The 16,033-nt window shown below is 50.1% G+C and overlaps 1 protein-coding gene across 1 annotated transcript in view; it reads left to right on the forward strand.

Annotated features, from left to right (window-relative positions):
• Positions 1 to 16,033, forward strand: part of POLR3B (RNA polymerase III subunit B) — a 1,027,565-nt gene that overhangs the window by 1,000,533 nt on the left and 10,999 nt on the right. Inside the window, exon 27 of the mRNA XM_086921773.1 lies at positions 12,929 to 13,102. Within this exon, the coding sequence (XP_086777899.1) occupies positions 12,929 to 13,102 (174 nt within the window). The remainder of the gene's footprint in view (positions 1 to 12,928; positions 13,103 to 16,033) is intronic.

Below are 16,033 nucleotides of genomic sequence, written 5' to 3' on the forward strand. Positions count from 1 at the left end.
AGATATCCCGATGGTGTCCCACCGGTCGAAACCCTTAGTTTTCCACAGCTTTCCCAGTATATCGGAGTCATATAGGGGTGTGGCCAGGGTGATCCTATCTCTCCAGCCCAGGGTGTCAGTGACCGCGCGCCATAAATGCACCATCGTTTTGGTGGGCCCCGTCAGCTTCCGGTCTAAGGACCTGGAGTATAAGGCTCTATAATAGTTCCCGTCTTTCACGAGCCACCGATCCATGGCGTAGCCCGGGCTAACCGCTGGGCCATAAAGGCCGTGGTTGACGGCAGCAAGCTGTGACGCCCAATAGTACCGCCGCATATCCGGCAAGGCAATACCCCCGTCGTAGCACGGTATGGTCAGCTTGAGCAACGAGATTCGTGGCCTCCCATCCCACAACAGTGCTCGCTGTAAGGATTCGATCTCTCCAAAATATTTGGCCGGGACCGGATCTTGGGTGTTTTGTAGAGCGTAGAGGAAGCGGGGTAGCGCCATCATTTTGAATAAAGCGGCTCTGCCCATTAGGGAGATCGGCAACGTCTTCCATCCCTCAACATCTCTGCGTAAACGTGCAAGCGGTGGTAGAAGGTTGTGCGAGTATCGGGCTCGGGGGTCGCGTGACACGTAAATGCCCAGGTATCGAAAGCCCTGCTGGACTATCTGTATTGAGCACCCACGGGGGAGGCGCGGAGTATCTCCACACAAAGTGTATAGTGAGGATTTAGACCAGTTGATCACCAAGCCGGAATGTGTCCCGAAGGTACCCAGCAGGTCAAAAACCACAATAAGTGATCGGCAAGGAGAGGTGAGATACAAGAGGATGTCGTCCGCGTAAAGCGACACTCGGTCCTCGAAGCCAGGTGACCACGTAATCCCGGAGACATCAGGGTGTGTCCTGATCCAAGCCGCCAGGGGTTCCAGTGCCAGGGCAAACAGGAGCGGTGAGAGCGGACAACCTTGTCTGGTGCCCCTATGCAGCGCAAAGGAGGCCGACAGCCGACCATTTACGGTCACATTAGCCAACGGTGCGGAATACAGCAGCCGGACCCACCCAATGTAAGTGGGCCCAAACCCCAATTTGGCTAGGACTGCCCACAGGTAATTCCACTCCAGCGAGTCGAAAGCCATGGTGGCGTCAAGCGAGGCGAGAACTGCAGGTTCACGAAGCAGGTGCGCGCGTGCCATGACTGCGTGAAGCCTCCTCAGGTTGAGCGCCGTGTTCCGGTGCGGTATGAAGCCGGATTGGTCCGGGTGAACCAAATCCGCGATCACACCCACTAGCCGATTGGCCAACAATTTGGCCATGATCTTGGGTTCGGCGTTCAGTAGCGAAATGGGTCTATAGGACCGGCACAAATCACGTGGTTTTCCCTCTTTGTGGATCACCACAATGGTGGCGAGTCTCTGATCGAGGGGGAGTTCTCCCTTCTCGCGCGCTTCAAGGAACATATTAAGCAACGGTGTAGCCAGCGCGTCGGCCTTGAATTTATAAAGCTCGACCGGGATACCGTTGGGTCCCGGTGCCTTGCCGGAGCGCAGCGATCGGATCGCCAGGGCCACCTCATCTGCAGCCAGGTCTCGATCCATGTCTTCTCGGTCAAGATCCGAGAGGCAGGGAAGGTCGATGTCCTCCAGAAACGAGGCCGAGACAGATTCTGGAAGAGGATTCACGGAGGTATATACTCCCTCGAAGTATTCAGCAAAGGACCCAACTATAGCCGCTGGGTCCGTCAGGGATAAACCGTCCTCACCCACCAGTTCAGGGACCACCCGGGACGCCAACTCCCGTCTATCCAGCCACGCCAAGAGCTTGCCCGCCTTATCACCCGAGTCATATATCCTGCCCTGCTGTTCCCTGCTCAAGGCCTTCGCTGCGTCAGTGGTGGACACCCGGAGTTCGGACTGTTTAAGGGAGAGAGCGTGAATCAAGTCGGGAGACGGATCCAGCTCCAATTGGGCGCTTAGGTCAGCAAGATCGGACTCTAGCCGCACCACGTCCTCATCCCGGCGGCGGCGGGCCTCCGCAATCAGGGAGAAGGCCTCGCCACGAAGCACAGTTTTAAAGGCCTCCCAAAGGGAGACAGCGGAGGCAACGGAGCCAGTGTTTTCGGCAAAGTACCGATCCATAGCTTTAGTCAGGAGGGTCCTGGTCTTCGGATCGCAAAAGTACCACGGGTTAATGGGAGCCACTCGTGAAGACGCGGGTATCTGGAAGTCAAAAGAGACCCAGACCGGGGAATGATCCGAAATGCCCCTAGCTAAGAGACGCGCGGTGGACACAGACTGCGCCTGGGCAGCCGGGGTGAGGACGTAGTCTATTCTGGAAAAGCTACCGTGGGCACCCGAGAGAAAAGTGTACTGCCGCTGGGTAGGATGCAACAATCGCCAGCAATCAACCATCCCCATGGAACTCAAAAATTCAGGCAACCAAGACTGTGAAGGGCGGAGGTCCCTGGATGGAAGGCGGTCCAAGTCCCCGGAGGCTACCGAGTTGAAGTCCCCACCCATCAGCAACAATCCCTCGGGGAGACCTAAAATGGCGCCTCCCAGGTCCCTGAAAGTAGTCTCCTGCAGCCCCGGGGGAACATAAACCGAAACCAAAACTAGCGTGCGGCCCTCCCACCTGCCCACCAACGCCACGTATCTTCCTCTGTCATCAGCAAGTACAGACTCCACCTCCAACGGGAGGGACGTGCGCACCATGATGCCCACCCCTCTGGAGCCCGAGGAGAACCCCGAATGTGCCACCATTTTGTATCCACGTCTATTCAATGCCTTGCAGGCATGCCCCACCAAGTGGGTCTCTTGTAGAAAAACCACATCAGGCGAACAGCGCTTGAGCATCTGCAGCACAACACCCCTCTTAATACGGTCCCCCAACCCGTTCACATTCCAGCTCAACAAGTTAAGAGACTTACCCCCCATCATCAAGGACGTCCCGCGCCCCCTCCCCCACCCACCACGGCGCCCACAGCAATAAGATTTCAGAACAATAGTTCCTCAGCCAGAGTAAGGAGTTAGACAAAGAAAAAGTAAGAAAAAACACACCCCAACTACCCACCACCCTGCACCCCTGCATTAGACTATAATCCACCCCAACTAGCAGTGTGCCTGTCGCCCCTTAACTAACCTACAAAAAGCCCACAGAGGAGAAAGGAGCATCCCATCCTCCCCCCGTCATCCCCCATATTAAATACAAAACGAGTCAAAATAATAGCAGCAATGTCAAAAGCCAGAGTCCCCTCACGGCAACCCAGCTCTCGGAAGGCGAGTAACCAAACGATCATTCCTGTGCTTCCGCGCCTCCGGTGGCCTCCTCCGTCTGGTCGGTCGGCTCCCGTCGTTCCTGGGGCAGGGTGTCAAGCCAGTGTCCCGCCTCATCTGGAAAGTCAAAGAAGAAAGTCCGGTGGTCACGCTCGATTCGAAGCTTGGCAGGATAGAGCATGGAGTAACGCAGGCCCATTTCCCTCAGTCTCCGTTTCACCCCCGTAAAGCTCTGGCGCTTTCTCTGGACAGCCTGGGTGAAGTCCGGGAAGAAGTTCACATCAGAGTTTTGGAAGCGGAGAGGGCCCGCGGTCCTCGATGCCTGCAGGATAGCGTCCCTGTCTCTGTAGTTGAACAGCCTCGCGATGATGGGGCGAGGGGAGGCACCTGATTTCGGCGGCCCACCCGGGATCCTGTGGGCCCGTTCCACCGAGAAAAACTTACTCAGGCCCCCCGGTGCCAAATTCTTAACCACCAGTTCTTCCACAAAGAGCTCAGTCGAGTCCTCCTCGGCCTTTTCCGGTACTCCGGTGATGCGAACGTTTTGGCGCCGCGCACGGCCCTCGAACTCGTCCAGTCGACGCGCCAGCATTCCATTAGCCATTTTCAGGTCGCGCATCTCCAACTGCACGTCAGACACATCAGTGACCAGGCTGGAAGTCTTTAGGTCCAGCGATTTCACCCGGTCATTAGTTTTCCCGAGGTCGGTCCTGATGAGGTTTAACTCAATCTTCAGGGAGTCAACCTTGCTGGACAGTTCCTCGCGGAGAGTGTGCACCTCCGTCTGCACCCCCGTTATCGCTCCCATGACGTCCCGAAGTGTTCTCTCGGAGTCGTCCGGCGATTCATCCCTTCTCGAGTCCTTGGAACGACCCGACAGTACCGGTGATCCCCTAGACTGGGAGAAACGCTCCGGTATGGTGGATTGGGACTGGGATGGTTTCCTGTTGAGCCGCTGAGATTTGCCTGCGTCCGAGCCTCCCTTGCCCGCCATGTTGGCACTCTCGGGACGGGGGGACACCAGGGGCGAAAGGGTCCAGCGCAGTATGCCCAATGCACACAACGATATCTCCAAAGTACAATGTTGAGGCCGCACAGCAAGGCGCTCAAGGATCAGAAGCGCCCATCTAGAAGAGGAAGCGTAGGCAGGGAGGTACCATGTGGAGACACCACTGTACCCCACACCGGTCGCCAGCGATGCGGGCGGAGCCTCCGGGATCCGTCGAGCTAGCTGAGTCTAGGAATGTCCGATTTCTATTCCGAAAGCGGGTGCCGCCTCAGGACCGGCTTAGCAACCGATTCCCACTATCGTGGGACAGGATGGGTCGCAGGATTATTGCGGAGGATCGGGAGGTCTTCGGAGCTCCGAGCTCACGCGGCCATCTTGGTTGGCAGCGAAGCTCCTCCCCCCCAGCGCTTGGTTCTTGGTACTTTCAGGAGAAGTTGGTTGGAGGAACGAAGTTCTCGGCTAGGGACATAGGGGCATGCCAGATTTCGCAGCAACGGGGGGTTCCCCTGTTTGGCAATTTTAAAGATCGTAATGAGAGCTTTGAATTTGACTCGGTGTTCCACAGGCAGCCAGTGGAGTTTACGGATGGTGGTTCTGGCTGAACATCTCCGTGGGAGTCCTACCAGCATTCTCGCTGCCGCATTCTGGATTCGTTGGAACCTAGCCAATTCTGCCTTGTTTGCTCCCAGGAGGAGGACATTCGCATAGTCAAGGCGTGAGAGGATGGTTGCCTGGACAATTAGCTGTCGGGCCTTGGGGTCAAAGAATCCGAGTATAGGCCTAAGGTTTCTTAGGAGACCTATGCAAGTGGCAGCCACCTTTTTGGTGTGTGATTGAAAGCTGAGGCCGGCATCCATCCAGACTCCCAGGTTTTTTACACAGTCTTTGGGGAGTGGGGTATTACCAAGGGATGACGGCCACCAGTGCTCGTTCCATAGGCTGGTGTTTCTGCCAAGGAGGAGCACCTCGGTTTTTCCGGCGTTGAGCTGGAGGAAGTTATCCGTCATCCATTGTGCCACTGCTGCCATACCCTCTCTGAACTTGGATGCCGCGGTGGACGGGCTTTCTGTGAGGGTGACGACCAGCTGGGTGTCGTCAGCGTATGACACCAGCGTGAGCCCCCACTTATTAGCCACCTCCGCAAGCGGCTGGACATACAGGTTGAAAAGGGAGGGGCTCAACGCTGAACCCTGGGGGACACCTTGTGCTATAGGATGGGAATTTGAGAGGAATGGGGGAGCTGATACCTTAAAGGATCTATCCTTAAGAAAGGAGTGGAACCAGGCAAGCGCGAGACCAGACACTCCGGCCATCTCCAGACGTTTTAGAAGGATGTCATGAGATACCGTGTCAAAGGCTGCGCTGAGATCTAAAAGGACCAGCGCAGCACTTTGGCCGGAGTCTAATATCGTCCGGAGATGTTCAGTCGTGGTCAATAGGGCGGATTCGGTGCTATGACCCGCTCTAAAGCCATTTTGGGATGGATCTAGGATTCCGTTTAGGTCTATATGTTTAGAGAGAATGCCGTTGACATGGGCTTCTGCTATTTTAGATATCCAGGGGAGGAGGGATATTGGCCGAAAGTTTTCTGGCTTGGATGGGTCCAGAGTAGGCTTTTTGATTATAGGGGATACCCATGCTTGTTTCCAGGCTATGGGTACAGAGGCGGAGGCGAAAGAGAGATTGAGAATATCCATCATGGGGGACAGAAATAATTCAATTGAGTCCAGGAAGTGAGAGGGGCTCATAGGGTCTCCCGGGGAACCAGATTTCACCTTCTTACAAAGTTTAATCAGCTCCGTCGACGTGATGGCAGGGATTTGGGTAAGGGGGACGTGAATGGAGGCTGGGTTCTTGCATTCCTCAGAGTGCGGAGAGTTCTGCAAAAAAATTGCATAGATTTTTTGGACTTTCTCCACGAAGTATGCGGCCAGCTGCTCGCAATGTTCATTGGATGAAATTTTGGGGGAGGGTGACCTAGAGTTTTGTAGCTCTTTAACAAGTTTAAAGATTACTTTGGATGGATTCGGGTTGGAGCTAATTTTCTCAGCATAGAAAGCTGCACGGGTAGTGTTGATGGCTTTGTGATACATCTTAAGCTTGGAGAGATAGATAGCCCTGTCCTGATTGTCGAAGTTTTTTCTCCATTGGCGCTCGGTTCTCTTACATTCCTTACGCATGGCTTTCAGTGTTTCATCATACCAGGGGTTAGAGGGTGTGAGTCGTCCCTTAGTCAGTTTAGCTGGGATGAGGCACAGATCAGGGGCTCCAATCTTCCCATATCTCGGCGACTGGATGTTGAAGGCGGGATCGCCCCAGGCTGTTGTCTCCCAGCTCCAGTCTATGGCGGACCTCCTGCATTCGCTGGGGTTCACTACCAACGTACCAAACTCACACCTGACTCCCTCTCAGAAGGTCCCATTTTAATTGGGCGGTTCTGGACACAGTGCAGTTTCAGGCCTACCTTCCCAAGCAGCGTGACCAGGATATTCAGGCGGTGATACCGATGTTTCAGCCTCTATCCCAGATTTCGGTGAGAATGACCCTGAGGCTGCTGGTGGATCATGCCAGATGGCATATGCGGGCTCTGCAGTGGGACCTGAATTTCCAGTGGGCACAGCATCAGGGGAATCTTTTAGACCATATCCAGATCTTGGAGGGAACTGCACAACAACTTCAGTGGTGGTTAACAAACCAAGCTTGGGTCAGAGGCAGATCCTTCTCCCTTCCCCAACCAGACCTCACTGTAGTGACAGATGTCACTCCTGGGGTGGGGCGGCCTTTTGGAGGAGGTGGAGATCAGAGGCGTATGGTCTCCGGCGGAGTCTGGACTCCCTATCAACCAGCTGGAGCTCCGGTCAATATGCCTGGCACTGAAAGCATTTTTTCCCTCTCTCAAAGGGAAGGTGGTGCAGGTGTTCAAGGACAACACCACCATCATGTGGTACTGCAACAAACAGGGCGGGTGGAGTCGTGGACCCTATGTCACAAGGCTCTTCTGCTCTAGAAATGGCTGGTCATCAGGGCATGACCCTGGTGGTTCAACACCTGGCAGGTTACCTAAACATCAGGGCGGACAAACTCAACCGTCGGTGCTTGGTAGATGACGAATGGCGTCTTCACTCGGAGATGGTGCACGGTCTCTTTCAGCGGTGGGGGAAGACTTGGTTAGATCTATTTACCACCGAAGAGAACGCGCAATGTCAGTAATTCCGCACGTTGGAGTTTCCAAGGCGGCACTCGTTCGGCGACACTTTTCGTTGTGATTCGAACTGCAGCCTCCTGTACGCCTGTACCACTGCTGCCCTGAGTGCTGAAGAAGATCAAGCATGACCGGGCACAAATTATTCTTGTGGCTCCGGACTGGGCACAAAGAGTCTGGTACCCTTATCTCCTGAGCATGGCCATCGATCCTCCACTCAGACTGCCCCTTCGAGAGGATCTTCTGTTGGAGCAGCAGGGGACGGTTCTTCACCCGAACCTGTCCAGCAACCACCTCCTTGTGTGGAGATTTAGTGGCGACAGTTAACAGCTTTTGACCCTCTGCCTGAAGTCTGTAATATGATCTTGGCAGTGAGGCGTCCCACCATTAAATCGGTATACGCCTGTAGATGGAACAAATTTGTGGGATGGTGCACAGCAAAGGCTGTGGATCCCCTTTCTGCCCTTCTTTCAGAGGTACTCTTTATATACTTTTTTTGGCCCTGCAGGGCTCTGCTCTGAGGACTCTTAATGACTATCTTCCTTCCTTCCTACCTTCGGCTGCCCGATCAGAAAGATGTTTTAAGGGCATTACTCATCTCTTTCCTCCATCTCCATGGGACTTGAATCTTGTCTCATGTGTGTTCCCTTCGAGCCCTTCATAACTGTCCTCTCAGGCTCCTCACTTTGAAAACTGCCTTCCTTGTTGCCATCACTTCTGCTTGCAGGGTGAGTGAGCTTCAGACTCTTTTTTTTCCAAGCCCCCTTTCTTCTCCGTGCATCCGGACAAAGTGGTGCTGCAAACAAGGCTCTCGTTCCTTTCAAAGGTGGTTACATCTTTTCACGTTGGACAAACTATTACTTTGCCCACCTTTTTCCCACCTCTGCAACCTTCCAGGTAGAAGAGACTCCACCATCTGGACCCTAAACTTGCTCTGTCTTTCTACCTTGACTGTATAAAAGATTTCCGGGTGGATGATCAACTCTTCATTGGCTATGTAGGTGCCAAAAAAGGTAGGGCTGTTCAAAAGCGTACCATATCTAGATGGGTTGTCCTTTGTATCAAAATCTGTTGCGCTTTGGCGAAAAAGGAACCTCCAATGGGGCTGCATGCTCACTCCACTAGAGCTACAGGAGCCACCACTGCACTGGCACAGGGTATGCCACGTCTTGACATCCGTCAGGCAGCCACGTGGGCATCCTTGCACACGTTCACCAGATATTACTGCCTGTACAGCCAAGTCCAGAGGGATGCCTATTTATCCCATTCAGTCCTCCAGGACTTCCTAGTGTGAACTTGGATCGCAGACCCTTCTGTGGGGATGGTATTGCTGGGGTATCCATTCTAAGGTAAGGAATCTATAACTAACTGTCTCTTTCAGATGAACAAGTTACTTACCTTCGGTAAAGATGTATCTGTAAGAGACATAGGTTAGTTAAAGATTCCTTCCCGCCTCACCCATCCTCCCCACTCTGCGAACTGACTTCTAGGGATAGGGACTCCCCTAGAGGACCCTAGTTGTGGCGCACCAGTAGTCAGTGTCCTGCATGGCTCTGCGCTTCTGGCATGGAAAGTCGTGTCAGAACTGACATCAGCGCACAGGGGCGGCATCGAAGTAGGCACTGGAACGTCATCCAGGTGACGCCGAAGACAGACGCAGTGTCGACCGACGCCACCTACCGCCTTGCAGGGGTACTGCTGAGAAAAAATTGTTCGGATTTAGTCTGTCGCCTAGGGGAGAATTCTAAGGTAAGGAATCTATAACTAACCTATGTCTCTTACAGATACATTGTTACCGAAGGTAAGTAACTTGTTCAACAAGATCTTATTTTATATCAAGACTGAAGGCGATGTTCATCTGCGCCAGCACACACAACATAAAGGAACTCTTTGCCATGGTAAAGAAATTCTCCAAACCCAGCACAGAGACTGCAGACATTCCCACTCTCAAGACCTCTACGACAACCTCGCCACTTTCTTCCACAACAAGATCAAGGAGCTCTACGACAGTTTTGAAACCCAAGACCCACTCACCACACCTGCAACCTCTGCGCCCAATAGCTCCAGACCCCAGCGAACCTTGCTCAACTGGACCACCCTCACCCCTGATGACACCCTCAGGATCATGAAGAGCATCCACTCCGGAACCCCTCGGATCCTTGCCTTCACCACATCTTCAACAGAGCTGGCACCTCCATCGCACCCAAACTCTGCTGCACCATCAACTGCTCCATCAAATTTGCCATATTCCTGTAAGACTGGAAGCACGTAGAAATCAACCCCCTACTGAAGAAACCCTCTGCCAACCCGACGGACCGCAAGAACTACAGACCCATCTCCTTGCTCCCCGTCTCAGACAAAGTCATTGAGAAAGCCATCAATGCCCAACTCCCCAAGTTCAAGAGGAACCACATCCTGGGCCTCACCCAATCAGGCTTCAGAAGCAACCACAGCATCGAGACAGCTCTCCTCGCCCCTACAGACGACATCCTCCTCGACCAAGGTAAAACTGCCTGCCCTCATCCTCCTGGACATCTTAGCCGCTTTTGACACAGTTTCCCACCACACCCTCTGCGCAAGACTCCGCGACGCCGGCATCCGCGAAAAAGCCCTAAAATGGATCCGCTCCTTCCTCGCCAGCCGAACACAGAGAGTTAGTCTTCCACTGTTCAACTCAGAACCCACAGAGATCAGTTGCGAAGTGCCTCAGGGATCCTCCCTGAGCCCCACCCTCTTCAACATCTACATTGTCCTCCTTGCAGCCATTGTCAGAAGCCACGGACTCAACATAGTCTCCTATGTCAATGAGACTCAGCTGATTCTTTCCCTCACAGACGAACCCACTGCTGCCAAGAGCAACTTCCACAACAGGATGAAAGCAGTTGCTGCCTGGAGGAAGGACAGCTGCCTCAAGCTTAACTCAGACAAGACCGAAGTCCTTATCCTGGGCTCCACCCCCTCTGCCTGGCACAACACTTGGTGGCCCACAGCACTCGGCATCCCCATCCCCCACTGCACCCAAAGACCACACACGAAAGCTCAACATTGTCCTGGACTCCTCGCTCCCAATGAACTGCGAAATCAATGCAGTTTCATCCTCCTGCTTCCAGGTTAAGATCTTCAAGTGGATCCCCACTGAGTCCATGAAAACGGTTACCCATGCGCTCCGCAGCAGCAGACTCAACTACGGGAACACACACTACGCCAGCACCACCCAGAAACTTCAAAAGAAACTGCAGAACGCCTCCACCAGACTCATCCTGAACATCCCACGCCGCATCCGCATCACCTTCCACCTGAGAGACCTTCACTGGCTACCCATCAACAAAAGAATTACCTTCAAGTGCCTTACGCATGCATACAAAGCCCTCCACAACGCCAGACCTGCATACCGCAACCACCGCCTCTCCTTCTACACTCTCACCAGACATCTCTGCTCCGTCCAACTGGCCCTATCCACCATCCCACGGATCAACCAGACCATGCATGGAGGAAGATCCTTCTCCTACCTTGCAGCGAAGATCTGGAACTCCCTGTCTCTGCACCTCAGGCAATCACCATTGCTGCAGCAATTCAATAATGATCTCAAAACCTGGTTCTTCAACTGAAACGCTGATCCTCCCCTCATGGGCGAGTAGTTGCTCTCTATAAGAAACTTGATTGGTTGCTTATTTTATGCAGGATCAGAATAAAAGACTAGACGCCCAATGTGCTTTACTGAGCGGTCTATGTAAATGTATACCAACTGTGTTGGTTTCTGAAGGTTTTATGTACAACAGCAAACAATGGCCTGTTAGGAGCAGGCAGAAATTATATTTTTATCCAGCATTTCAGTGATTAGTCTGTGTGAGTTCAGTCACCCATCTGAACCAACCTGCAGAGACTGTTTACCCCAATTGGTACTTATGGTGTATTATCAGTCATTGCTGGTTAAGAGAGCGCACAAAGGTTTGGGTTCAAAAGCGAGCTATACTGTCCAGGGTTGGCCACAGAGAGAGAGAAATGTATTTTAACAGTCTTAGTAAGCTATATACAGGGAAGTCGGAGTCTTACGCCTCAATTACGGGTTGGTCGATACTGAGGGTGAGCAAACTCCACACCTGTAAACACCAATACCATGCAGAAACACCCTGCCACTACTTTGCAATTGCAAATTAATTCCCTCAGAATGGGAAATAACAATGCAAACATATTACACATAGAGATTAATGCTCTTCTTTACCACCTGCTTCATTCATTATTAATGTCTGCATCATCTTAAGAAGAAATAGAAAGTAAGTTGGAAGATTTATGCTACGGACAGGTAAAAAAAAAAAGCACAACTGAAACGCACTTAGGGACTTGGATTTTACATTTCCTCCTGGCTGTGGAAAGGTTTTCTAGAATATTTAGCTGCAATTCTATTTTTGTGCAGTATTAAAGCTGGCTCAATGCAGGATATAACTTCCCAAAAATCATATTTAGTCTGGTTCAAACCAGCTAGTACTATGTAAGAAACAAGGACCCCCTGATATGGATCAAGATCCTGGGACAGGGTAAACAATGTATGCAAAGTAACACTCCCAGGCACACAAATAAGGTACTGAAGACCGATACGCTGAGCAGCACTACCTGACACTCTGTTTGACTCCCTTTTACCGATGTATCGTGTGCACGGCTAATAAATAATTTGCGAGCGATCAACATATCCCCACGCCGTCTCTGGATACGGTCAGGTTAAATTACAAGTTCGTGTCTGGACCGGTACGGCGTACAACCATGCGCCCTAGATAAAAGTGATCAGAAAACCGAATATCAAGATATTTATATGTCAAGCGCCGCGAAGCTTATACTCGCATGAATACCAACATTCTCATTTAAGGGAAGTCGCCTCCCAGTGAACATTAACCGCTCCACGGACTTACAAATAGAATTGGTATCTGGAGACGTACCCTAGCTATCCAGATAAGATAGTCGTTTAATTGAAATTGGAATATCCAACTACATGTCAGGTCATATCAACTTGCTATATAGAACTTGAAAGACGTCAAACCATCTAGATCAAAGACAGCATAGAATCGGCAGGGCAACTGGAAATTAAAATTTATTTGAACTAAACTAAACAGCATCATGATGGTAAAGTCCTGATGAAGACACAGTCTTCGTGTCGAAACGCGTTGACAGGAAACCATCCACTTTTTAGAATATAATTCTTTTTAACTGTGAAAACATATGTAAAAATTACAATGTTATTTTATCAAGTCTTATCAATGAACTAATGATTTTTACCATTTCTCTCTATTGTATCGAATTAAAATGTATTTCTTAATTTGAACTAGTTGTTTATTATTATTGACTATAGTGTGTTTGCCAACTATATTGTGCCAGTACCTTATTTGTGTGCCTGGGAGTCAAACCAGCTAGTAAACACTAGAGAAACATGACCACAGCTAAAACTAGCTTTTTTCTTTGTTCTAAAGGCAGCCCACTGAAGGTCGTTCCCGGGACGGAGGTTTGCGACTTGGAGAAATGGAGCGGGACTGCTTGATAGGCTATGGAGCCAGCATGCTTCTGCTGGAGAGGTTGATGATTTCAAGCGATGCATTCGAAGTTGATGTCTGCGGTCAGTGTGGCCTTCTGGGCTACTCCGGATGGTAAGCATGAACATGTACATCGATGCTTTACCCAAAACCTTTTTGCTGTTATTAGACATCCTTTCAAAATTGTAAGTGGTGGAAAATGTACGTCCCCCAATATTCTGTATTCTGTGCTGCCCTTGCATAGCCCTCTATCAGTGGGTTTTACTCCTGAGTCATAGCTGTGCCTGTAAATTCTCATTTGAAACTGCCAGTTTAATGAGGGCAAGCTCTTAAAGTTGTTTGTGATTGCAGTACAATCAAATAGATCAGTAGCTAACGCCACCATTGACGACAGCTGCATATAGAGAATCCAAGAGGGGATTACCTATCCCCCTTCCAGGTCCTCCCCAATTAGTCGTTGGGTGCAGTAGCAAAAGGGCTTGAACGGACAGCCTTTGCTTCATGTCACATCCATCTTCGGATCTTCAGCAATGTTTCATCTTGGGAGACACTGCCTCCTCCACCCACATCAACAAAGCTGAGGATTGGGAAATGGGATGGTCACTGCTAACAACCTCTGACTTTACTATCCCCACCTAGTGATCTACAGCTGTTTGCTCTGAGAACGGGGAATGTTGGATGAAGGGCCTAGAAAGCCCCTCTAATCATTCTCTTATCATCCCAGTATTGCATCAATAAAGCATAAGATTGATCAATCACCTGGAAGGAGAGGCACGAGTAGTGGTTGCTCTTAACAACTTGCTTCCATGCCACATACTCCCCTGATGCTGGATGAGCAGGCACCATGGGAAGAGGTGCCAGGTAGGATGATGAAACTGAGAGACACATTTTAGGGAAGAGGCAGGGAAAAGAAAATGTTACAGGCACCTCTCAAAATGTCACAGTTGAGGGAGATCAAAGCCACAGAGAGAAAATAGAAGCAAAAACCATGAGGACCGAAGAGTGGACCACCTACAAAGCACACAAGGAAGTGAGATTGAGATAAAAACCACAGGGGTGAGAGAGAGAGATGGGCACTAAGGGGTACGAGAAAAAGAACAAGCTTGCATTGGCAGAGGAACAGATGAGATAGAAGGACGCACAGATGTCTGTGATGAAGCTCAAAGGCACAACAGATGGAAACTATACATAGAGACTGTGGTAGAGATATGGTTTAGAGAGGAAAAGAGTTACATACAGTGAGATGTATGGGATAATGTAACCCCTGCCAAACATTATAAGGGTATTGCAAGTCACCAAGGAGTTCCTTGACTATATAAAGGAACGAGGTTGTATCGCATAGTGAACCTACCAGTAGTTTTACCCCTTTTTATGGGCTGTATCACATTTTGGTATGATTAAGTTACTTCTCATTTCAATAAGAAAACAATGTGCTAGAAGTGTTCATTTGGTTCTTTATGTAATTTTTGGGATCTGAGTCTCTGCTTCACACAGTACCTCCCTGAGATACTATGGACTGCCTCTTTGCTACCCGGACATCTAGTAAGGTAGATGTATATTTGGCTCAGTTTGCACTGTCATAGTAGGATGGGTATCAGGACATTAGTGGTATTAGAGCCATAAGCCTTATGGTGGTCTTACCCCAAACATTTTGCCTTTCTCCTCCATTTTTTGCTGATCTAGTTTTTGCTGCCCTTAGGACTTTGCACACTTTACCACTGCTTACCAGTGCTAAAGTGCTTGTGCTCTCTCCTTAAAACATCACAACATTGGCTTATCTAAAATTGCCATATTTAATTTACTTGTAAGTACCTGGTAAAGTGAAACTACATGTACCCATGCCTTGTAAATTAAATACTACTGTGCCACCCATTTACGTAGCCCTTTAAACATGTATCAAGACTGCCATTGCAGCCAGTGTGTGCAGTTTTAAATTGCCATTTCGACCTGGCAATATAAACCTTTTAACACTAGCTGGTGCCCAGGCAGAGCGCCAGACCCAAGGTGCGCAACCGGCAAGCCTATACACGATATTAGTCCGATTTAATAAATCTTTTTCCAGCTTAGTTCAATTTTTTTCAATCTTCCATATTTTCTCAGAAATATGGTGATCCCAATGTTATACAGTCATGCAAAATGCCATTGCATGGCCTACCTGTTGTGCACATTGGGCCTGGCGCTCCGCCTGAGCACCAGCTAGTGTTAACAATTGTGCATGTTTTGGGCAGAGCACGCACCAGGGTTGCACACCAAAACTTTGCTTTTGAAAATTCAAAAAGTTTATTATCTATTTCATGTTTACTATCGGTGTGCATTCTATCCTTAATATTATTAAAATAACCCTTTTGCCAGGCCCGAACTTTCCTTGTTAATTAATATGTCACCCCTAGGGTAGGCCATGGACAGCCCAGTGGGCAGGGTGCAGTGTATTTAAAACGTAGGACATGTAATTTTAAGTGTTATATGTCCTGATAATGGAAAACTCTTAAATTCGTCTTTCACTACTGCAAGGCCTACCTCTCCCACAGGATAACATTGGAGTTACTGTATTACATTTAATAGCTGTAGTTTCCAAATGGGAACAGGTAAGCAGTTTGTGTTTGGTATCTTTGGAATTGTAATGGAATCTCCTCTCTTATGGTAAAGTCGGATTTTAGATTACAATTTTGAAAATGCCTTTTAGTGGCTGTCGCTAGGTCACATGGATGTGTAGCTGACAGTTGGTCTTTGTGTATTACTCCTAGACAGCCACACACAATAGAGAGCTTAATGTGTGTCTGGATGAGCCATCACTGGCAGAATGGGAGGGCTAAGCTGGGCACAGTCCTACTTATACTTGAATAGGCTATGTCCTGCCTCCACACAATGGGCTCTATATCCCCTATAGTTAGTTTGGAGCCTAGACAGGAAAGGCAGGATGCCTGGGACCTTCAAAGGGAAAACTTTAGAAGCTTCTCTCACCTTCCAGAGGAAGGGCGCCAGGTATAAATATTGGACCTCGGACATCACCTCTTAAGTTCACTTCTGGACCTGTGGATACTCTGC

This window comes from Lissotriton vulgaris, chromosome 1_1 (genome assembly GCF_964263255.1).
Source record: "Lissotriton vulgaris chromosome 1_1, aLisVul1.2, whole genome shotgun sequence".
NCBI lineage: Eukaryota > Metazoa > Chordata > Amphibia > Caudata > Salamandridae > Lissotriton > Lissotriton vulgaris.